This window comes from Schistocerca nitens, chromosome 10 (assembly GCF_023898315.1).
Source record: "Schistocerca nitens isolate TAMUIC-IGC-003100 chromosome 10, iqSchNite1.1, whole genome shotgun sequence".
NCBI lineage: Eukaryota > Metazoa > Arthropoda > Insecta > Orthoptera > Acrididae > Schistocerca > Schistocerca nitens.
In genome coordinates, this window is record NC_064623.1 from 75,764,673 (window position 1) to 75,789,331 (window position 24,659).

The 24,659-nt window shown below is 41.1% G+C and overlaps 2 protein-coding genes across 3 annotated transcripts in view; one reads left to right on the forward strand and one right to left on the reverse strand.

Annotated features, from left to right (window-relative positions):
• Positions 1-23,379, forward strand: part of LOC126210538 (speckle-type POZ protein-like) — a 94,372-nt gene extending 70,993 nt beyond the window's left edge. For both annotated transcript variants that reach the window (XM_049939790.1, XM_049939791.1), the window contains exon 4: positions 21,066-23,379. In XM_049939790.1, coding sequence (XP_049795747.1) covers positions 21,066-21,336 — 271 coding nt within the window. In that variant the 3' untranslated portion in view covers positions 21,337-23,379. The remainder of the gene's footprint in view (positions 1-21,065) is intronic.
• LOC126210534 (UDP-glucosyltransferase 2-like) overlaps positions 1-24,659 on the reverse strand; it is a 706,192-nt gene that overhangs the window by 500,372 nt on the left and 181,161 nt on the right. The gene's annotated exons all lie outside the window — the stretch shown is intronic.

Sequence of the window (24,659 nt, forward strand, 5' to 3'; positions counted from 1 at the left end):
ATAATTTCCTCCTTGGTGGAGCGCTGAACCATAACCTTCCTGTATTTTTACTGCAATATTTCAATGAAACACAGGGAATGGCTACAACAACTTTGAAACACAGTTCAAGCATCTACTACTAGTTGGCACAGCAGTTGCTGAAAAAACCCAGATTTTTGTGGAGGAAAATTCGAAAATCCAAATTTATAATTGTGCTACAGGCACTGAAATGCAAGGTGGTGTTGGCAGGAAATTTAAAAATGCAAGACTGTGCTGGTAGTAAAGTTAAATATGTTATACAGCCATGGAGACAAATTTAAAATAGGCAAGTTGGCAGTGGTGAAAAAAAAATGATGTTTTTGGAAAAATTTAAACAATTCAAAATAGTGAATCTAACCCAGTTATGCATTGCAATGTCTTTGATACCACAGTCCATGATGACAATGTTCGAATGTATGCAAACAAATTGAATTTTGATCCACATTCAAAAGAATTGGTTATTTGTCAAACATAATTAAAGATATTAACAGTACTGGCATAACTCAGCACTAGTGATAAAACTCACTGGTTAAGCACCATTTGACTACCATTGTACTTCGATTATTGAACGGCATTTAGTATAAGGCACAATGGACCCTAAAATTTACTATTCCCATATCCAAAATATACATAAGCACATGCCAGCCCCCTCCCCCCCAAACACACACACACACACACACACATACAAAATTATATGTCAAGTGTAGCAGTGTTATTAGCATGTCTCACCTAACAACTAAAACGTGACTGTGATCTCTCAAATTAAGTTCCATAATGCTATTTTCATGTCTAAATTGTCTCTAAATATGTGGGGCGACCATTGACCTCGAGTAACTGTCACCTTCGAAGTGCAGAGGGAACAGTCTTTGGGGTCTCGTGATTCTTTGGTTCAGTCTGGTGGACTTCGGTTGCAATGTGCATGTTATGAATTTCTGTAGTGTTTTTCTTGTGTTTCGTGTAATAACTCGAAGTTAATAAAAGTGCCTGATCATTAATTGGAGTTTTCTGTGCACGGTCAGTCACTACAGCCAGAAAACCCACATTGGTGACCCCAAGTTGCGAAAAGATGTTGGATTCGCTTATTGTGTACCACTGGTTTTGCACCAACAGACAATGTCGCAACCTCCAGTTTTTCCAGCACTGCAGGACACTGCAACCGCAGTATGGACATCCGACTGTGAAGTGCAACGATTTACTCCTTGTGCTACTAATACACCGGGAATGTTTGTATCTCCCGTGTTGGCTTCGACCAGCCAGATGACCCTAACCTTTGCCGGCACACCACACCGGGCTCTGTACACATCAGCGCAGACACCTTCTACGGCAGTCTAAGCTCGACAGAATGCTCCTCCGGCACAAGGTCCCGGAAACCCCTCACCCGCATTTCTACTGCACGACACGGACCGTGCGGCTGTCCAGTTTTGGGGTCCACACACGTGGCCACCCACTCCTCAGAGCGGTCCACCGTTTAATGTCTCCCTCTCCGTGATGATCGAAGGGACACGTGCATCAACCGAGCCTGGCAATGTGTACGCCTACGCGGCGTGCTGTCCTACGCACACCTTGGGTGACGCATCTGCCCTATCACTCCTATCCGCCCTATCACTCAGCGCTCAATCACAATTTCGTGGCTCTGTTCGAGATTTCGCGTGCATCGGCCGCTGATCCTTCTGTGCCACGCTCATCGTGTGGCCGTACAGATTTCCTGCCTACAAGGACTGGATATCACGTCTCGCCTGCACAGCTAATGGACGTCCAACGCAACACATCACGTGTCACTGAGGCACAGTTAGCATCAGTGAACACAGTGCAGAATCCCCGTACGCTTCGTGCCTTTCCTACACCCCCGCAAGCACTAGTCCCCGGTCACTTTCCGAAGCTGCCGCCATTACAACCGGACAACCCACTGATGTGGTTTACCTTGGTGGACAACATGTTGGACATACACGGTATTGCGGATGACAGCACTCGCTTCGTGTGTTCAATGAAGCACCTGCATGACCACCCTCATCTGATCAGTGACTTGTTGCTGAATCCACCCGAGAGCAACAAATATGCCTCTGCCGGTGCACTACTCATCGAACGTCTTTCTCGTCTGCCGGCAGATACGATTCACAACATTATTTATGACAGAACCCCTTTACAGCTGTGGCGACGCTCGCATGCACAGGTCAGTACCGAGATCTTGCCGAACTTAGCGCTCTGGGCATTGTGCTTGGTGAAACTGCCGCAAGAACTATAATTACATTTTCTCCCACATACCAGAACAACACTCAAAGATATACTATGTATGTAAGACAAGGCATACACCATTATTCGGCACCGCCACGCCTCTCCGCATAGCGCAATGCCTAATACTGCCGAGGTTCGCAATCCTGTGAGTATACTTCCACTGTTGGGCGTTAGAGGCTCAGCACATGCGTATTGCGGACAGCACACAAAACAACAGCCATCTAGTGGCGAAGATCGGGCACCGCGGCGGGCCGGCACCGGCCTCTTCCCACCCCAACCGGGCTAGTGTCTTCCCCTTGCCTGAAGCTTTGGCTGGCGGGATGAGTACAGCTGACTCACGCATACGCTGGTTCCACTCCACTTACAGGGATGCCACTTGCAACTGCCACCTGCCCTGCACATTCCCAAATGCTGCATGTGATCTGCAGTAGGCGCCACGACTTGTGGATGCATGCAACAGCAGCCACAGACATTGCATTCTGTCAGATCACCCACCTCATGAGGACATCTGTAAGCCTCGGTTTTAGGTTTGCGCTAGTATTTTCTCATCTATACCAGAGCAGACGTTAGTGTCGTACCTCCCACATTTACAGTAAAGGACACGACACCAGCCAAACTGTTCCTTCAAGCAGCAAATAAATTGCCACTTTGTATCGATGGTTTGGCTGAGTTACCTATTGAGCTCATACCTGGCAAACAGTTCACTTGGTCCTTCTACGTGGCTGATGTAGAAGATCCAGTATTAGGCACTGACTTCCTTTTTCATTTCGGACTGTCTCCAGATCTCCATTCGGCTGCTTCATCGCACCATACCTTGTCCACGCATTGTTTGTTCAGTCGCCTCCTCGGCCCCCCTCCCCCTTAGCTCCCCAATGATTTTGACACTGCTCTCATAGAGTGCTCTTCACTTGCAGACTGCCTCGCAACTTTCATTGCCCAGCTTCAGTCCGAGCGCTCTGCAGTCGACAATCTCCGCACCCACTTGCAATGCCGAACTGAACCGCGCCGTATCGTCGGCTACACGAGCCCTCGCCGAGGCACGATGCCTCGTGCAACACCTGTCGACGCCACCGCCCCCAGACACCGGAGACGCACCTCGTGGAACTTTGTCACCACCGACGTGGGCAGCTCCTCCAGCACATCGGGTTAGTGACTCTCGCGTGCTACCGACACCCATTCACGACGCCCCCGAGTGAATTTGCCAGCCCAGCTGAACACTATCACAAATGGCACGACACACAAATGTCGCAACAGGCGGGCCACCAGTGCGTCATAAAGCATGCCAACTGCCGCCACATATGGTTCGTCCATCAGACAGTAACTGGTCTTTGCCCGTACATTTAGTTCCCAAAAAACCTTTCGGCCTCTACGAATTTTGTTACGTACCTTATGGTCTCAAAAACACGGCCCAAACTTGGCAATGTTTTATAGACACACTTCGTTTAACTGCACGTATTGTTACGCATACATTGACAACATACTAATTTTTTCCTCCTCTGACAGAGAACACTAACTCCACCTGGCCACGATACAGGACTTACTGAAACGTAACGGAGTTACAAGTTACAACTCCGCTGCACTGCTGTCACTTTGCTGGGGTACACAGTCTCCTCTGAAAGTACAGGGTGAGGCAGTGAAACGGCACGATTTCGATTTCGATAGTGGTTGTCGGGCGCGGAGGGGGGTTGCGAGAGTGGGGGAAGTGACCTTGGGCGTCTAGAGTGGTGGAAGTTTCAGTAGCCATGGAGCGTTGGTCGAGTGCGCAACGTGCATATGCCGTAAAGGCATATTACAAAAACGCGGATAGTGCGGTTGGTGCTCAACGCGCCTTTCGTCGTGAATTCAACCTGCCGCCACGGGCTCCCGTCTGCTAGCACAACAAAGAAAAGAGGCGGCAGCACAAAAACAATCCGGACACCAGAGAACATTAATCGTGTGCGCGAAGCGTTGGGACGAAGTCCGCGAAAATCCGCGAGACGGCACAGCGCAGAACTTGGTCTCAGCAATCGATCAGTAAGACGGATTTTGAAGAGTGACCTTCACTATCATCCATACAAAATTCAGGTAGTGCAAGCCCTTAAACCTAATGACTACAGTAACCGTATACGCTTTTGCCAGTCAATGCTTAACGTTATTGAACGAAATGAAGAAAGAGTGCATAACTTATGGATGAGTGATGAAGCCCACTTTCATCTTAGTGGGTACGTAAATAAGCAAAACTTCAGATATTGGTCCTCAGATAACCCGCACGAACTTCATGAAAAACCTCTCCATTCTGAAAAAGTAACAGTCTGGTGCGCAATGTCATCTCGTGGAATCGTGGGGCCCTATTTTTTTGAAGATGAAGATGGCAACACAGTGACGGTAAACTCTGGACGTTATGCTGACATGTTGACCATTTTTGGTCTGCCTGGAATTGATCGACATGATCCAGATGCTGAAACACTCTTCCAGCAAGATGGTGCAACAAGCCATACTGCTAATGTCTCAATGGAATTGCTCAGACTTGCATTTCCAGGACGTCTAATCAGCAGGAATGGCGATTTCCCCTGGCCTGCCCGTTCACCAGATCTGACGGCACCAGACTTTTTTCTTTGGGGCTACCTCAAGTGCAGGTGTGGTTAAATTTAACGGAGTTAAACTTGTAACTGTTGTTATTTATAGATCCCCAGACTCCGATTTCACAGCATTTTTGCTAAAGCTAGAGGAGGTTCTTGGTTCACTTTATAGGAAATACAAAAAGTTAGTTATATGTGGTGACTTCAATATTAATTGTATAAGTGATTGTGCAAGGAAGAGGATGCTGGTAGACCTCTTTAATTCATATAATCTTATGCAAACCGTATTCTTTCCAACGAGAGTGCAAGGGAACAGTAGAACAACCATAGACAACTTTTGTTCATTCCTCATTACTAGAAGGGCATTCTGTTAGAAAAAAGGTGAATGGCCTTTCAGATCATGATGCGCAAATTTTAACTTTAAAAGATTTTTATGCTGCAACTCGTGTTAAATATAGTCATCAGCTGTTCAGGAAAGCTGATCCGGTTGCTGTAGAGACCTTTGTAAACCTTATAAAGGAACAAGAGTGGCAAGATGTTTATAGCGCTGAGACAGTAAACGATAAATATAATGCTTTTCTAAAGACCTTTCTCATGCTCTTTGAAAGTTGCTTTCCGTTACAACGTTTAAAACAGGGCACTAGCACAAACGGCAGCCTGGGTGGCTGACTAGAGGGATAAGAATATCTTGTAGAACAAAGTGGCAATTATATCAAAACGTTAGAAACAGTCAAAATCTAAATGCAGCAGCCCATTACAAACAGTATTGTAAGGTGCTTAAAAATGTTATTAGGAAGGCAAAAAGTATGTGGTATGCAGATAGAATAGCTAAGTCTCAGGATAAAATTAAAACCATATGGTCAGTCGTAAAGGAAGTTGCTGGTCTGCAGAGACAGGTCGAGGATATAGAATCAGTGCGTAGTGGGAATGTCCGTGTTACTGATAAGTCGCATATATGTACAGTATTTAATAATCACTTTCTGAATATAGCAGGTGAACTAAATAGAAACCTAATTCCAACAGGGAATCATATAGCGCTCTTAGAAAAAAGTGTTCCGAGACTGTTACCTGAAATGCTCCTCCATGATACTGACAAGAGGGAGATTGAGTTAATAATTAAATCACTAAAGACCAAGAACTCTCATGGATATGACGGGGTATCTAGCAGAATACTGAAGTATTGTTCTATGTATGTTAGCCCAGTACTTAGCCATATCTGTAACTTTTCCTTTAGGAGTGGTCGGTTTCCTGATCGATTAAAATACTCGGTAGTGAAGCCACTTTATAAAAAGGGAGACATTGATAATGTTGACAATTTTAGACCTATTTCTATGCCATCGGTGTTTGCTAAAGTTATCGAGAAGGTTGTATATACAAGGTTACTGGAGCATTTAAATTCACATAATTTGCTGTCAAATGTTCAGTTTGGTTTTAGAAATGGTTTAACAACTGAAAATGCTATATTCTCTTTTCTCTGTGAGGTTTTCGACGGATTAAATAAAAGGTTGCGAACGCTAGGTGTTTTCTTTGATTTAACGAAGGCTTTTGACTGTGTTGACCACAAAATATTACTGCAGAAGTTGGACCATTATGGAGTAAGGGGAGTAGCTTACAGTTGGTTCGCCTCTTACTTTAAGAACAGAAAGCAGAGGGTAATTCTCTGCAATATTGAGAGTGGTAGTGATGTTCAGTCCCAATGGGGCACTGTTAAGTGGGGCGTTCCCCAAGGGTCGGTGCTGGGGCCACTGCTGTTTCTTATTTATATAAATGATATGCCTTCTAGTATTACAGGTGATTCAAAAATATTTCTGTTTGCTGATGACACCAGCTTGATAGTGAAGGATCTTGTGTGTAATATTGAAACAGTAACAAATAATTTAGTTCATGAAATAAGTTCGTGGCTTGTGGAAAATAATTTGATGCTAAATCACAGTAAGACTCAGTTTTTACAGTTTCTAACTCACAATTCAACAAGAACTGACATTTTAATCAGACAGAATGGGCATGTTATAAGCGAGACGGAACAGTTCAAGTTCCTAGGCGTACGGATAGATAGTAAGCTGTTGTGGAAAGCCCATGTTCAGGATCTTGTTCAGAAACTAAATGCTGCTTTATTTACCATTAGAACAGTATCTGAAATAAGTGACACTTCAACACGAAAAGTAGTCTACTTCGCATATTTTCATACGCTTATGTCGTATGGTATTATTTTTTGGGGTAATTCTTCTGATTCAAAAAGGGTGTTTTTGGCTCAAAAACGGGCTGTTCGAGCTATATGTGGTGTAAGTTCGAGAACCTCTTGTCGACCCCTATTCAAAAATCTGGGAATTCTGACATTGCCCTCACAGTATATATTTTCTTTAATGTCGTTTGTTGTTAGCAATATTAGCCTATTCCCAAGAGTTAGCAGCTTTCACTCAGTTAATACTAGGCAGAAATCAAATCTGCATGTAGAATGCAGTTCCTTGACTCTTGTGCAGAAAGGAGTGCAGTATTCTGCTGCATCCATTTTCTATAAGCTACCACAAGAACTCAAAAATCTTAGCAGTAGCCCAAACTCTTTTAAGTCTAAATTGAAGAGTTTCCTCATGGCTCACTCCTTCTATTCTGTCGAGGAGCTCCTGGAAGAGCTAAAAAATTAAGCAAATTCCAGTGTTACATTGCTGATTGTCTTCATTTAAACTTATGACTTGTCACCTGAATATGTTTTTTTTTCTATATTTCATTTTATCTGTTTCTAATATCGTGTTATAATTTCATGTATTGACTCGTTCCATGACCATGGAGATTTCTCCTTAATTTGGTCCCACGGAACAATAAATAAATTAAAAAAAAAAAAAGTCTTCTAGGAAAATCCACCAAGAACAAAAGAAGACCTGAAGGAGCGAATTCGACAGGAAATTAACAACATTCCAGTACAGATGCTACGAAACGTCATGGGACAATTTCATCTCAGGCTTAGACAATGTGTGCAAAACCAAGGACGACACCTCACTGACACCATATTTAAAAAATGATTGTTTTAACTTAAATCTTTAATTTCCACTCTTGTACTTGAGATCCATGTTCAACTATTATGATTTTACTTGTAAATAAATCTTTGGTGGTTTTACAAAATCGTGCCGTTTCACTGCCTCACCCTGTATATGCACCCATCAGGAGTGGGTTGACTGCATTCGCTATCTACCTCTCCCAGTGTTGTTTCGTGAATTTTGCCGGTTTTTAGGATCTATCAATTTCTACAACATAACCTGCTGATGGTGGCAGCTATTCAAGCCCCTTTGACTGATGCATTGGCTGGGAAACAAACCTCGGGCAATCACAGAGTACAGTAGTCTGTCAACATGGTGAGAGCTTTTGAAGACCTTAAGTAAGCGTTAGCACTTGGTATCACTCTTGCTCATCATTTGTCAGTTGCCTACATCTCTATTACAGCAGATGCAAGTGATTTTGCAATCGGTGCAATCCTCCAACAGCACGTTGGTGACACAAAACTGTCTATGGCTCAACATAAATGGTCAGCATTTGACAGAGAATTGCTTGCGGTTTATGAAACTGTAAAATATTTCTGCAGACATTGAAGGAAGAAACATAACAATTTTCACAGACCATCGCCCCCTCGCGGAAGCTATCCGTAACCCTGCTGTTGACCTTCGCCCATGTAGGTTTCGGCAGATGGGCTTAATTTGCCAATACATGACAGACATCCGTTACATCCAAGGTTCAGAAAATGTGGTGGCTGACTACCTATCACGTGTCACTGCAATTTCGTCTCCCATTAATTTTGATGAATGGCCCACTTACAGGACAATGATACTGAATTGCACAACCTCCGACAGGGCCCAGATACTTCCCTCCAGATCGTTTCCCACAACCTACCGGGCTCGGTCAGGCCACTGTGGTGCGATACGTCCTTTGGCACTGCCCGGCCTATCACACATTGTGTCACCAAGTATTCACTATAGCACATAACCTCTAACATCCTGGTGCTAAGGCTACTATGCGCCTTGTTACAGGATGCTTTGTGTGGCCGGGTGTGAAGAGGGATTGTCATTCTTGGGCTCTTGCTTGTGTACGGTGCCAGTGCAGCAAAGTCGGCAGACACACACAACCCCGTCTAGGTAGATTCAACATCCCGAAAGGCAGCTTCCGACATGTGTATCTGGACCTCATAGGACCGTTACCCTTGTTTGATGGTTTCAGGTATATCCTGTCTGTCACTAGCCGCGTTACACGTTGGGTGGAGGAAAACCCCTGCAGGACATTACAGGTAGGACGCGCATTCGTATCATCCCGGATAGCTCGATTCAGCTGCCCTACATCCATCACCACAGACCAGGGAAGGCAGCTCGAATCCGTGCTGTTTAACAAACTCTGTGTACTCTGTGGGGTGGATAGATTCTGCACTACGGCTTACCACCCACAGAGCAACAGACTGGTCGAGCGGTGGCACAGGACTCTGAAAGCGGCCCTCATGTGCCAAAGTGGTGAGTGGTCCGACGCCCTTCCATGGGTTATGTTAGGAATATGCACGGCTTACAAGACAGACCTCCAGGCTTCACTTGCGGGGTCCTGTATGGTGAGACCTTAGTTCTTCCTGCAGAGTTCGTCAACGACGAAGCAATTGTCGACCTGTCCGACCTCCCCACCCTAGTTGAGCTTGTCCGGACACACATAGCTGCAATCCACACGTGTCCTCCATGACTGCACACCCGTCCTCAGGTCTTTCTGCATTCGGCACTGGACTCTTGCTAGTTTGTTATGTTATGGGATGACACAGTCAAATCAGTATTACAGCCACCTTACTCTGGCCTGCATCAAGTAGTGGCTGTCGGCAAACAGTTTCCCTTCAACGTGTGAAACCAGCCTGGACGATGGAGGAATCTGTACCGCACTCTCTCAAGTCGAGTGTTCCTCTGTCAGGTGACGACTCCGAGCTCATACAGACTGCCCACTCCCCTGTACCCCACCGTGATCATATGTGCTCCGAGCCTACACCCATGGGCAGCTCAGTTGCGTGTGACGATACTCTAGCCTTGTTTCACTCAGGCACTGCACGTGACAATCCACAACCTCAGGCCCAGTCATGTTGCGTGTGACATTAGCCCATCACAAGTGTCGGCAGCCAATGCCCCCACATAGTGTTCCAGTGTTTCTCCTGAACTACATTATTTTTCTCCACCACCTCTGCTAGTGCCCCCTGTCCACTGTCGACGAAATCTGCATCTCAATCAACACTTCTGAGTGCCCACGCTATGAGCTTTCCTTGCAGCTCCACGAGGGATCCATCTTCGTCCTCCATATAGGGGACACTTCATGCGAGTCCACCCCCATGTCACATATCACTGTCCTGCGCACAGTCCCCATCCCAAACGGGGTGGATACGGCTGGCATAGCTGCAACGTTCAGCACCGATGGGATGCTCAAGATTCGCATCCCCCTCTCCGCCTGTACTGTGACACTGTGACACCGACATTTTCCATGCCAGTCCATTTCACGTGTGCAGGTCGACCAATCCGTCCCCCCCCACTGGATGGTGGACTACACCAATGCTAGTCCACCCTGCACAGACAGCACGGACTCTTCGCACACGCCTCTACCAACCAGTGTGCATCCCACAACACCAATACACAGGAAGATGCCCATGTCCTTCCCCCAGTGCTCCACAGTCCTATGGGGGAGAGGGGGGGGGTGACCCTCAACCTCAAGTAACTGCCACCTATGAAATGCAGACTAAACAGTCTTTGGGGTCTCATGGTTCTTTGGTTTGGTCTGGTGGACTTTGGTTGCAATGTGCATGTTGTGAATTTCTGTAGTGTTTTTCTTGTGTTTTATGTAATTATCTGACTTAATAAAAGTGCCTGATCGTAATTGGTTGGAGTTTTCTGTGCGCGGTCAGTCGCTACACCCAGAAAACTCACAAATGTATAGGTATTGGTATTTTGATTGGAGGCTATGTTACTTGTGGTACAAAAATCAAGCTATTATCAACTACGTTTTAGTAATGCTTTAACTCACCAAGCACCATTTTTGAGGCAAGGAAGACAATACACTAGACTAGAAAAATACAATCATTGTTATTGACTAACTAATAAAGACTTCTGTTACGTTTGATCATACCCTGTGGTGCCATGGTTGTGTCCCAGCATTACATTTTCAAAAAACTTTGGACAATAAGTGCTACTAAGTTGTTTCAGTTTGATGAGATCATTTACCGTATTTACTCGAATCTAAGCCGCACTTTTTTTCCGGTTTTTGTAATCCAAAAAACCGCCTGCGGCTTAGAATCGAGTGCAAAGTAAGCGGAAGTTCTGAAAAATGTTGGTAGGTTCTGCCACAACCAACTTCTGCCGTCGAATAGATGCAGCGCTACACAAGCATGCTTTGCAGGCACAGAGTTAAATACTGGCGCCAAAACCTCTGCGTCTGTCAATAAATTTAAAAAAAGGTGGAAGACGAGCTTTTTTCTCTGCCCCGAGTTTCGACCACTGCATTTTCATACATTATCCAACGTAGTAAGTACAAATTCCGTATTGTTCATCTTCTGATGTAGCAGCATTTCAATGTACTACGAAAATCCAACTGGCAAGATTGTTTGGGATGTTTGTAAATATGGCCAACTCTACGTTCTGAATTTTTTCCTACCTGTGAGAAGAGATGGTTGCTAATAGGAACTTCTATGAATTGTGACTCACATGCAGTATTCTCTTCACCATAAGAATAATACGAATATAAGCATTTTGCCATGTATTCTTTCGTGTTTGCTGATATCTCATTTAAATCCTGTCTGCCTAATAAACTACGAAACTAGAGTGAGACAATAGCAAACGCAGAAGAATATATGTATCATTTCATGTCATGTTTATATTCGTATTATCCTTATGCCTAATAGTGATACAGTCAGAAATGAAGCACAGCAATTGAATAGATTTTTAAATGTACGATGACTCTAATTTCTGTGCAGAATGTAATGTACTAAAGAAGCGTCTGCAAAGATTTTCAAACGGAGTCTCTTGCCATTGTTTCGCTAATGAGGCGATTCCTCCTCCTCCTCCTCCTCTTCTTCTTCTTCTTCTTCTTTTTTTTTTTTTTTTTTTTTTTTTAATAATGCATGACACAGTACAATAACATGCATAACAGTACAATAATGCATTTTCATCTTAGAGTGACGTAAACACCTATAACATAGAGAACGGCAGATCAAAGAAAATTAAGCAGTCAATTCAAACCAGACGAAACACGTGAAAAAGGAAGGGTACCTGTATAAATATGGACAGAGCGCCTGATGCATAGCAGTGGCTACCTGGTAAAGCTTAACTGCTAAGCTTACGACTTGAACCAAACTACTGTAGCTGTATCGTCATTCATTTGACCTAAATTGTGTCTCATATTACAATGGGCCAACTTCGTGTTGATTTGGAGGTGTGACCTAAAACTTTTCTCTCCCTTTGAATTTCGAGTCTCAAATTTCAGGTGCGGCTTAGATTGGGGAAAATTTTTTTTCCTTGATTTTGAGTCTCATTTTTCAAGTGTGGCTTAGATTCGAGTACAGCTTAGATTCGAGTAAATACGGGTATGTGTTGTATTAATTAAACTACATATTTTCTTAATATGCAATGAGAACTTCACAATGTACAAAATATAAGATGCAAACATAACAAAACATGAGTAAACAACCTTCCAAAAAGAAACCAAAGTTTAAAATCTTAAATTTATTACTCAGACTACATCAAATTTAGAGTGCAAATCACATGATGGTACTACAAATGTAACTCAATTGTACTGTAAAATTTAAAAAAAAAAATAAAAGTTACACGTGGCTCACATTAATAGCATTACTAATATAACTTAGGGTTCAAGAAGCACTTATTGATGAGCTTAGCTTCCGTAGTAACCTAAATCGCCTGCATTATTTATCAAAATATGTAAAAATTTGCTGTATAACTTTATAAAACACACATGCCATTAATGTGAAAAACTTACAGCTTAAAGTATAATAATAGTTTGTTCTTTATACCAAAGCAAACAATGTTATTCCCTTGTTGAAATTGTCTGTTTTATTTGTTAAAAACTGGTCTTAGTTGGAGTAACACTGACATCAAAGACAGACAACACAACAGTGACTTGTATCCTGTGGTGCAAAATGTTTGCGATGTTCTGCTGGTAATGCTAGCATGTAACCTCACATAACGGAGACTACATTACACTTTGTAAAATAGCATTTTCAGCAGTTGTAATACAAATTCACATAGGTAAGGAGATGTGGGTTTTTATCCTTTCAAGTATCCACATTCAACTAATTTCAAAATCAGACAAATATTATAGGGACTCATTGTTGTTGTGGTCTTCAGTCCTGAGACTGGTTTGATGCAGCTCTCCATGCTACTCTATCCTGTGCAAGCTTCTTCATCTCCCAGTACCTACTGCAACCTACATCCTTCTGAATCTGCTTAGTGTATTGATCTCTTGGTCTCCCTCTACGATTTTTACCCTCCACGCTGCCCTCCAATGCTAAATTTGTGATCCCTTGATGCCTCAAAACATGTCCTACCAACCGATCCCTTCTTCTAGTCAAGTTGTGCCACAAACTTCTCTTCTCCCCAATCCTATTCAATACCTCCTCATTAGTTACGTGATCTACCCACCTTATCTTCAGCATTCTTCTGTAGCACCACATTTCAAAAGCTTCTATTCTCTTCTTGTCCAAACTGGTTATCGTCCATGTTTCACTTCCATACATGGCTACACTCCATACAAATACTTTCAGAAATGACTTCCTGACACTTAAATCTATACTCGATGTTAACAAATTTCTCTTCTTCAGACGATTTCCTTGCCATTGCCAGTCTACATTTTATATCCTCTCTACTTCGACCATCATCAATTATTTTGCTCCCCAAATAGCAAAACTCCTCTACTACTTTAAGCATCTCATTTCCTAATCTAATTCCCTCAGCATCACCCGACTTAATTAAACTACATTCCATTATCTTCGTTTTGTTTTTGTTGATGTTCATCTTATATCCTCCCTTCAAGACACCATCCATTCCGTTCAACTGCTCTTCCAAGTCCTTTGCTGTCTCTGACAGAATTACAATGTCATCGGCGAACCTCAAAGTTTTTATTTCTTCTCAATGGATTTTAATACCTACTCCGAATTTTTCTTTTGTTTCCTTTACTGCTTCCTCAATATACAGATTGAATAACATCGGGGAGAGGCTACAACCCTGTCTCACTCCCTTCCCAACCACTGCTTCCCTTTCATGCCCCTCAACTCTAATAACTGCCATCTGGTTTCTGTACAAATTGTAAATAGCCTTTCGCTCCCTGTATTTTACCCCTGCCACCTTCAGAATTTGAAAGAGAGTTTTCCAGTTAACGTTGTCAAAAGCTTTCTCTAAGTCTACAAATGCTAGAAACGTAGGTTTGCCTTTTCTTAATCTTTCTTGTAAGATAAGTCGTACGGTTAGTATTGCCTCACGTGTTCCAACATTTCTATGGAATCCAAACTGATCTTCCCCGAGGTCCGCTTCTACCAGTTTTTCCATTCGTCTGTAAAGAATTCGCATTAGTATTTTGCAGCTGTGACTTATTAAACTGATAGTTCGGTAATTTTCACATCTGTCAACACCTGCTTTCTTTGGTATTGGAATTATTATATTCTTCTTGAAGTCTGTGGGTATTTCGCCTGTCTCATACATCTTGCTCACCAGATGGTAGAGTTTTGTCATGACTGGCTCTCCCAAGGCCATCAGTAGTTCTAATGGAATGTTGTCTACTCCCGGGGCCTTGTTTCGACTCAGATCTTTCAGTGCTCTGTCAAACTCTTCACGCAGTATCTTATCTCCCATTTCATCTTCATCTACATCCTCTTCCATTTCCATAATATTGTCCTCAAGTACATCGCCCTTGTATAAACCCTCTATATACTCCTTCCACCTTTCTGCCTTCCCTTCTTTGCTTAGAACTGGGTTTCCATCTGAGCTCTTGATATTCATACAAGTGGTTTTCTTCTCTCCAAAGGTCTCTTTAATTTTCCTGTAGGCAGTATCTATCTTACCCCTAGTGAGACAAGCCTCTACATCCTTACATTTGTCCTCTAGCCATCCCTGCTTAGCCATTTTGCACTTTCTGTCGATCTCATTTTTGAGACGTTTGTATTCCCTTTTGCGTGCTTCATTTACTGCATTTTTATATTTTCTCCTTTCATCAATTAAATTCAATATTTCTTCTGTTACCCAAGGATTTCTATTAGCCCTCGTCTTTTTACCTACTTGATCCTCTGCTGCCTTCACTACTTCATCCCTCAGAGCTACCCATTCTTCTTCTACTGTATTTCTTTCCCCCATTCCTGTCAATTGTTCCCTTATGCTCTCCCTGAAACTCTCTACAACCTCTGGTTCTTTCAGTGTATCCAGGTCCCATCTCCTTAAATTCCCACCTTTTTGCAGTTTCTTCAGTTTCAATCTGCAGTTCATAAACTATAGATTGTGGTCAGAATCCACATCTGCCCCTGGAAATGTCTTACAATTTAAAACCTGGTTCCTAAATCTCTGTCTTACCATTATATAAACTATCTGATACCTATTAGTATCTCCAGGATTCTTCCAGGTATACAACCTTCTTTTATGATTCTTGAACCAAGTGTTAATGATTAAGTTATGCTCTGTGCAAAATTCTACAAGGCGGCTTCCTCTTTCATTTCTTCCCCCCCAATCCATATTCACCTACTATGTTTCCTTCTCTCCCTTTTCCTACTGACGAATTCCAGTCACCCATGACTATTAAATTTTCGTCTCCCTTCACTACCTGAATAATTTCTTTTATCTCATCATACATTTCATCAATTTCTTCATCATCTGCAGAGCTAGTTGGCATATAAACTTGTACTACTGTAGTAGGCATGGGCTTTGTGTCTATCTTGGCCACAATAATGCATTCACTATGCTGTTTGTAGTAGCTAACCCACACTCCTATTTTTTTATTCATTATTAAACCTACTCCTGCATTACCCCTATTTGATTTTGTATTTATAAGCCTGTAATCACCTGACCAAAAGTCTTGTTCCTCCTGCCACCAAACTTCACTAATTCCCACTATATCTAACTTTAACCTATCCATTTCCCTTTTTAAATTTTCTAACCTACCTGCCCGATTAAGGGATCTGACATTCCACGCTCCGATCCGTAGAATGCCAGTTTTCTTTCTCCTGATAACGACGTCCTCTTGAGTAGTCCCCGCCCGGAGATCCGAATGGGGGACTATTTTACCTCCGGAATATTTTACCCAAGAGGACGCCATCATCATTTAATCATACAGTAAAGCTGCAGGCCCCCGGGAAAAATTACGGCCATAGTTTCCCCTTGCTTTCAGCCGTTCGCAGTACCAGCACAGCAAGGCCGTTTTGGTTAGTGTTACTGAAAAGGCTGCTGCCCCTCTTCAGGAACCATGCGTTTGTCTGGCCTCTCAACGGATACCCCTCCATTGTGGTTGCACCTATGGTACGGCCATCTGTATCGCTGAGGCACGCAAGCCTCCCCACCAACGGCAAGGTCCATGGTTCATGGGGGGGCTCTTAACTCCACAAGGCAAATGGCTGCTATGGGTTATTGCCATGACCAGGACACATTGGTTGCTGATAAGTGGTGTATTCAGCAATTAATCGTGTTTCTGCACTAACACGGACAACTGTAATCGTGTATGACTGTGACCTGGGGAGAGGACCTATTCTTGGAATGTTTTGGAGGAGCACTGCAGTCTTATTCCTGGTGTCATGATTTGGGGAACTCGATGGTAGTTATTGAGGAAACTGTGATGGTGTTGTTATTGGGGAACTCGATGGTAGTTATTGAGGAAACTGTGATGGTGTTATGGTATGTCATGGGTACACTATATTCTCACATGTTTCCTCTTGCGCGTGCACATGTCTGTGCATGTTTGATATATGAAGTGAAGGAAGTCATAATGTTTTCAGTATTTTGATTGTCACCTTGATATTTCAATGTCCGATACTGAAACTCGGTGATGGTAATAGTTTTTCTGTGTGTTAATTCTTGCGACACATTTTTCTCAACAATGGATGACTTATTGGACTCATTGGTTGTAGAAATTAGCATTTTGCTTGTGCAGGAAATGTCCTATTGAAAAATATTATGCCTTTCTCGAAATGTTGACCCCACTATCATTTCTTCGTCTGGAGAAAGGGGAAGAAAACACAGGTTTCCTTGTCAGGAAAATATGAGGATGAGGCTAATGAAACAACTGGTTTGACTCTGTCCTGTGGAGAATGAACCGTGGTTTTGTCAAAGAGTATAAACACCACCTTGGACATTTTCTCCCAAAAATTCATCTTCACAGCCCCCCCCCCCCCTCCTCCATGTCAGGAGGTTTCAGCAGTGTGCTCCTGCGACAGTTTGACCCTTAAGAGCATAATGGCAGTCCCACAATGCACAATGTATTCGACATCACGTTATGCAATGACTATTGGATCTCTGGCTTTTACTGTGGTATTGAATCGACGTGTTTAACAGTGAGTGCATTTTTCTTTTGTCCTGGGGTCGTAGTGACACAATTACCTCTTGTCCATGGCTGGCTAAAGACATCTGGCTTGATCTGGCACAGCTGCTGCAGCATTTTTGCTGCCACTTCAGTTTACTAGGCTTTATGAATGGCCATGAGCAGTTGCGTTACTCAGCAGGCAGTGACCTATATCAGCTTCAGAATGTGCAAAATGTAGAAATCTGATCTGTGACAGATTTTCAGTTTTCCACTATTGCCTCTTCAAGCAGCAGGACTTCCTCTTGCAATTCCTGGCTCTTCACAGAGAGATTACCTGTCACTTTGTTCTTCCTTATTGGGAGTGGAAATGTCTGCACCACCTAACCACTATGTCATATGATGGTGGACTATTGCTGTAGTCTTTCATCAGCTAATCATACATTGTTGCAATGTTGTACCCCTTCAAATGTCAGAGATGAATTACCACATGATACTTCATTCCGTGAATAGCTTACACCATTTTGTCTCCATTTCCCCAGTGCTGTTCTCCAGTATTGCAGCGCAGGAACATCGGTGTGTGAAGCTTGTGCCAAGCGAGGTGGTAACAGCGCAGGCTGTTGTCAACACTAGGAGACTCCATCCCATTGTTCCAAAGGTGTAGTTGCCTCAGTTGATTGTCACCTGTCAACCTGAGTGGTTCAGGTGTTCTTTTTATATCTTCACTACATAGCGTAGTGTCACAGTCTTCATGCATCATAAATGCAGGGAAAATTCTTCGTAATCAGGTGTGTTTGATTATATACAGTGCCATTCAGTGTTTTGTCAGAAGAGGTAGATGAGGAAGCAAAAAATCTCAACAACAGTAATGTGCCTGAGAGGATTGCAGGAACCTCTAGCTATTCCACTCAAGAGAATGAAGAAGGGGAAACATAGCTACAAGTGCTTCCCATCATATCAATACTTCAAAATCATATAGAAAATGGAGAAGAAACATTTATTTTGGGGGGATGTTGCCAAACACATTGTCAGAGGCTGTTTCCAAGTGACCCCTGTTCTGTATTTACATTTTCAATATCGTAGTTAGTGTGTTGCCCCCTATGCCTAGTTTTTTTATGCCTTTTTCATTTTGTGAGATTTCTTTCAGGTTGCAGGTGGTTGACCTTGGTTCACTTTTGTTGATCCTTTGTTAATGTGACTATTTATTTGGTACTGTAATGGGAAGCCATTGGCTTTGAACATCTTTATTTATAGAATTATTAGTCTTCTGTAGATAAGTACAATTAGAAGGAAGGTCAGAGTTGGCCGTAATTTTGATGATTTATTAACAGTAAAATCGATTTTTGATCACATAATGATCATTTTCAGTGATGGAAGTTAAAAATTTCACATAGCGATCAGTGAGTAAGAAGAAAGACCACAAATACACTTCAGTATAAACCAACTGTTGGCAAGAACATACCTTAGGCATACAAATTAAAGCTCGTAGGCACTCATGTGTAGTTATTAGCAGTAACTGAAGCTATGAAACAATGACAATAACTGAAGCTGCTGTTTACATTCACCTATACAGCAGACCTCGGTGTGATGAGGGTTGGAACACCTTCTATGTGCCATGTCACGTGAAGACTTAACATTACTTTATTTGGCAAGAAATTACCACAAAATACCAAATGTGCACTTTCAAATCATTAATTGAATGTTTCAAATTTAAAATTATACATTAAAACTGCATAGCAAAAAGGAAGGGGGAAATGCACATCTTGCCAACATACACTGGTCTGTTATTTTCAAAGCATCTTAAAAAAACATGTAAGAATAAAATCAAAAGGTAAAATTATAAAATGTCAGATTACAGGACTAGTAAAAAAAATTACAAATAACTTGACATCAAATATAACAGAATTTCTTATAGTGCAGTAACCACCATCTGGCGTGGGAAGTCAGAGGTACAAAGTTCTTAATTTACGTAAAATATTACATTGAAACCAAGATGTCAAATACATAAATAGTGGTAATTGTTCAATAAATGTCACAATTTAACTGGTCAAAATGTCATGAAACACATTATTTTTTTAAAGGTGCAGACTAACAATTTTTTATCGTATTTAACAACAAATTATAACTATTGCTGAGGCTTAATTACAAAAATCATCATAATTATGAAAAGCAGAATGATTTAAAAGCGCATTGTGGATGCAGAGATCATTTGCGCGCTCATGAGTAAGAACTACTGTTACAAATTGCAAAGAATTAGTGATATGTTGGCTAGAGACACAAGTGCCGAAATACGCTAGCCTAGTAGAAACCTCCACTATCACACCTATTATTTATAGAAAAAATTTCTTCATATGATACAAACAGAACTTGGGTATAAGGAAACAGTGTTCTCTTTAAAGTATAAAAGCTTTGTCCCTTAAAAATACATCACACTCTGGTTATACACTTTTGTACAAGCGCTGGGTCAGAACCCATCATTCATACATTTACAGTTGATACAACAGAAATGAAAACTGTCAAGCTAACTGTTTTGGATACTCATAGGACAGAGATAATTTTATTACATGTCTTATAGCAGCAGTGGGACCCCTTATAACATAAAAACTGATTTTGAAAATACCCATATGTCCAAAGTAGGTCATGACAATTAATCTAAAATGCAAGGTGTGGATAAGTAGCAATATACATCGTACATCCAGAGAAAACATCATAACTTAGGAAAGGTAACAGTACAAATTATTCCCAAAATATACATCGTACTGTAGACAAATTAGAGCCAGATTACACACATTTTTCTGCAATTACTTGCTAAAGCAATTAAAATATAGTGAAACTAGCAACATGAAATAATCACATGAAAGTGATGAAGATTTAAATTTCTTGTGTGTTGGGAAAACATATAAATGATCATAACCGAACGCTTAACATGTAGTGTGCATGGATTTTGTTAAAGGCCTATTATGGCTGTCAGTTATGTAACCTGACCACCAGTTGACAGAGGTTATTACAAAACCGGTGCTAAAAGTACAAGCGAATTAACAATCTCAATAAAGAACCTCAAAAAATTTTTATACATTAAAATATGTTGGCTAGTGAAAGGTGTGGGTAGTGCAGTTAATGTAGTAATGCTGTTAATATAGTCATTTGGTGACAATCTGACTGCAGCTTAAGAGTCATACAAAAAACACGTTTGTGCGTAGGCTACAGCTATCGAACTGCACTCCTCTACTGAACGGTTTCGTTCACAATTGAACCCCCACCACTATCAGTAGTGACCCCTTTTCAACTGTGCCAACTACGCAGTTAAAGGGCAAGTTACTGTGTGTGCAATCTACCTGTGTTTCAGACAGGAACATACAAATAATCAAAAAATTAATTACTTAACTATTAATTTTTCGAGGTGGTCATTAGTATTATGCTGATAATGTCACATAAGGTCCATGTGTGTGCAACTGAATAAAACCAATTTTATCGTGGCACACACATTTCACTTTAATTTTTTTAAAGGCATTACTAGTGGCCTCCTATATCTGAATATTTGTGTGTGTATATTTCAGACTACTTTCAATATAAGTGAAGTGCATATGGTATCATAATACTTGCTTCATTCAGTTGCACATAGATGCACCTAATGGGACAATTATCAACATAACGTGCAATTAGTGTGACAGACCAACATAAATTAGAAGTGATTAATATATTTCTTTTGTTGATGCATGGCTTGAACATATCAAGAAACTTGGACTGCCCATTGGGTTACAGGTATGATTTGATGGGCCTGAAGAGGCGCTGTGAACTGGAGCTGTGTCAGAGGCTGACGGTAAACAACACCGCACAGACCGCAGTGCTAGGCGTGAAACACTCCTGCCTGACGCTGCTGCAGATGACAGTGCCGTTCATGGAGCAGAGGTACGCTGAAGTGATGGGCACTCCTGGCTGGGCTGTTGCCGTCCGCACCGAGCCTGAAGCCATGGCTACTGTCAGCCAGTTCATCTCTGATGCCGCCAGGGGGGAGTACAGAATAAGACTCTGATTTCACCAGCTGCATTTCACTGTCGATAGTCACTGGCCGGTAAGAAAATAAATCCTGCTCTCCGAATACTCAGTTCTCCTGGCTGGGCAACACTAACCTGCACCGATCCCGGAGCAGCATCTACTATCTGCTGGATCATTTCTGATGTTGCCAATGGGGGGCAGAATCAAATTGAACTTTGATTTCAGTGACGGTGCTTTACTGCAGCTAGTCACTAATTGGTGAGGAAATAAAATATTTCGTGCCAAATAATTGGCTCTCCTTAAACAGAAGCAGGGCTTCAAAGTACCGCTACATGAACAGGAAATTGGCACCCATTTTGAACAAATTAATAAATGTTTGGAAATTGTTTTTGCCCTGTGAAACAATCCAGGAGAGGGGGACGGGGTATTTGTGCTAAGGTGTGGAGACAGGTCTGTTGTGCACTCTGTGGTGGTTTCCTGTATGTCTTATAATCTCACATTGTCTGATCTGAAAAACTGTGATAGAACTTAAGAGTAGCTAGTAACCTATATCATTGAAGATTGATATCATGTTATTGATAATAGTCCTCATAGAGTATTTATGACCTTGGGCCATTACATCTGCAAATTCATGAAAATGTTATAATCCAGTTTCAGATGTTGAATTTATCATCATCTACACACTTTTCACATTTGTCGTATTTTCTCAACATTACTTAACAACTTTATTTGCTTGTATTGCTTTGTCAGTATCTATATTTCAAGTATTTATGTCCCTTCTATCCAAGTTGCCACTTTCTTCCATCAGTGTAATTCCTCGTTACTTAAAAGTGTTTCTGTCAGCTATAATTCATTATTTTTTCCATTTCTTTTCTTATTTCTAAAATAAAGAATTTTGTTGATTTCTTTTTTCCAGAAATGTATGAATACATTTTTAGTATGCTGTTCTCACTCTGTCAGTGAAGACCCTGAGAAAATATTAATGTCTGTTGACCATGTTATTACTTGTAATTTTTCTGCCTCATTAAATACAATCAGGGCTCCAAAGTAGTACTACATGAACAGGAAACCAGTTCGCAATTTGAATAAATTAATAAACTGGAAATTAGTACTGCCCTGTGCAATAATTCTGCTCTGAAATTTTTCTATTCTGTTTTACCTCCATAATCCAAGAAACACAGTGTAAATGTAATGTGACATTACAATTAGTTAATTTTTTTACATGTGGTATTTTTTTTAATATGTTTGGAGGTACATTTATCTGAGATATATACATAAAGGGATATTTTCTGACAAATTTATTTTTTGTTCATTTAATCAACTGAAATTTTAATACTTTGACTGACAGCTGCATGAACTGTGCCATTTTTCAGAATTCCAGCCATTTTTATGGCTGTTCGAGAGAAACGTGTCGCTCAGAACTCAGTAAAGACTGATAGTGTGTGTCAATACATGTGATTTCATATTTAAAAACACGACAAATTTTGCTGCATCAAATGATGGAATTGGAAATGTACTGAAATTTTTGCGTCCTGTAAATCGACAGGCTTGGCAGTCAGACTGAAGTCAGATTGCAATCATTGAGTAAACGCTCAGCAATAGGTACATTTTGTACCATGATGCCATTAAATTCCTTTTTAGAGTTACTGTTTTAATTTCATTCATTCTGTACTGTAGACTGCAGATGCATTGCCTTTGGTTTTCAAGGTAAATGTAGTGTTTGGTTCATTGTCTATAATACACTTTGTAATCTTTGATTATAACTGAAATCTGTAACCTATTTCTTCAATGTTTCTTTTATACTTAATCAAAAAAATAATTGTATTTGACTTCCTCCAAAGGAACATTCATAAAAGTTGATTTAACATTATATGTAATTAAATGTTTTCATAAAATAAAAATTATTTTGCGAATTAGTTCTGTACTCTGGTACAATCAAATTGGGTGGTGGGATAAGTGCCACAGCATAATACATTGTGTGCAACTTCTCAAGACAACCTTTTTTTTTCTTATTCTAATCTACATATACCCAAAAAAAATTTTCTTTTGCACACTATAGGTCTGTGCATAGCATATTCTCAAATCCTGTACTACATGTCACTCTGTTTATTCCTTATTATGATAATTGTGTTCCATGTGTTTATTTCATCATCTATTATTTGTAGTAAAAAGATGCCTATTGTTCTTTCAATTAAAGTTATGTTACATAACATATTTATGCTACCTATCATCTGATTATGTTTAATTCTGAGCTTTTTTGTGTTTAAATACAGTATACATCTTTTGTAATATAACATAGGTTTTGTGAAGCTGCTGTACTTTATGTCAAGAGAAGGCAATGCCTGTCCGAGTGCAGTGTTGCCTGAAGTCAGTAAGAGAATTTAATGGCATTTGGTCCACAATTTATCCATAATGTGCAGTGAAATCTGACTAACCAACTTCAACACAACAGGGAATGAATAATATTAATAATATAAAAAAAGACATTTCTCAACCATGTCAGCTATTCTCAACAATCATAGGGTGTGGAAAGGACTGATGGAATACATGTGCACAAAAAGACCAACAAACTATACTTGGTGACAAGGAAATTCATTGACATGATGAATTATCAATTAATGAATAAAGCAACAATTATCTTAATAACACAGTTCCTCACAGGTGTCTGTTTATTAGCATACCCTCTCAACATAATTCTCTCAGCAGAGGATTGTGTCATCAGAAGGATAGGACACAGATACTCTTATGAACACTTGCTACATGTGAGAAAGGAGTTCAGTAGAAGATATTTTCACCATATTGAGAAAATTGTAATAATTTTTACAAATTGAAATTGTTGTTGTTGTGGTCTTCAGTCCTGAGACTGGTTTGATGCAGCTCTCCATTCTACTCTATCCTGCGTAAGCTTCTTCATCTCCCAGTACCTACTGCAACCTACATCCTTCTGAATCTGCTTAGTGTATTCATCTCTTGGTCTCCCTCTACGATTTTTACCCTCCACGCTGTCCTCCAATGCTAAATTTGTGATCCCTTGATGCCTCAAAACATGTCCTACCAACCGATCCCTTCTTCTAGTCAAGTTGTGCCATAAACTTCTCTTCTCCCCAATCCTATTCAATACCTCCTCATTAGTTACGTGATCTACCCACCTTATCTTCAGCATTCTTCTGTAGCACCACATTTCGAAAGCTTCTATTCTCTTCTTGTCCAAACTAGTTATCGTCCATGTTTCACTTCCATACATGGCTACACTCCATACAAATACTTTCAGAAACAACTTCCTGACACTTAAATCTATACTCGATGTTAACAAATTTCTCTTCTTCAGAAACGCTTTCCTTGCCATTGCCAATCTACATT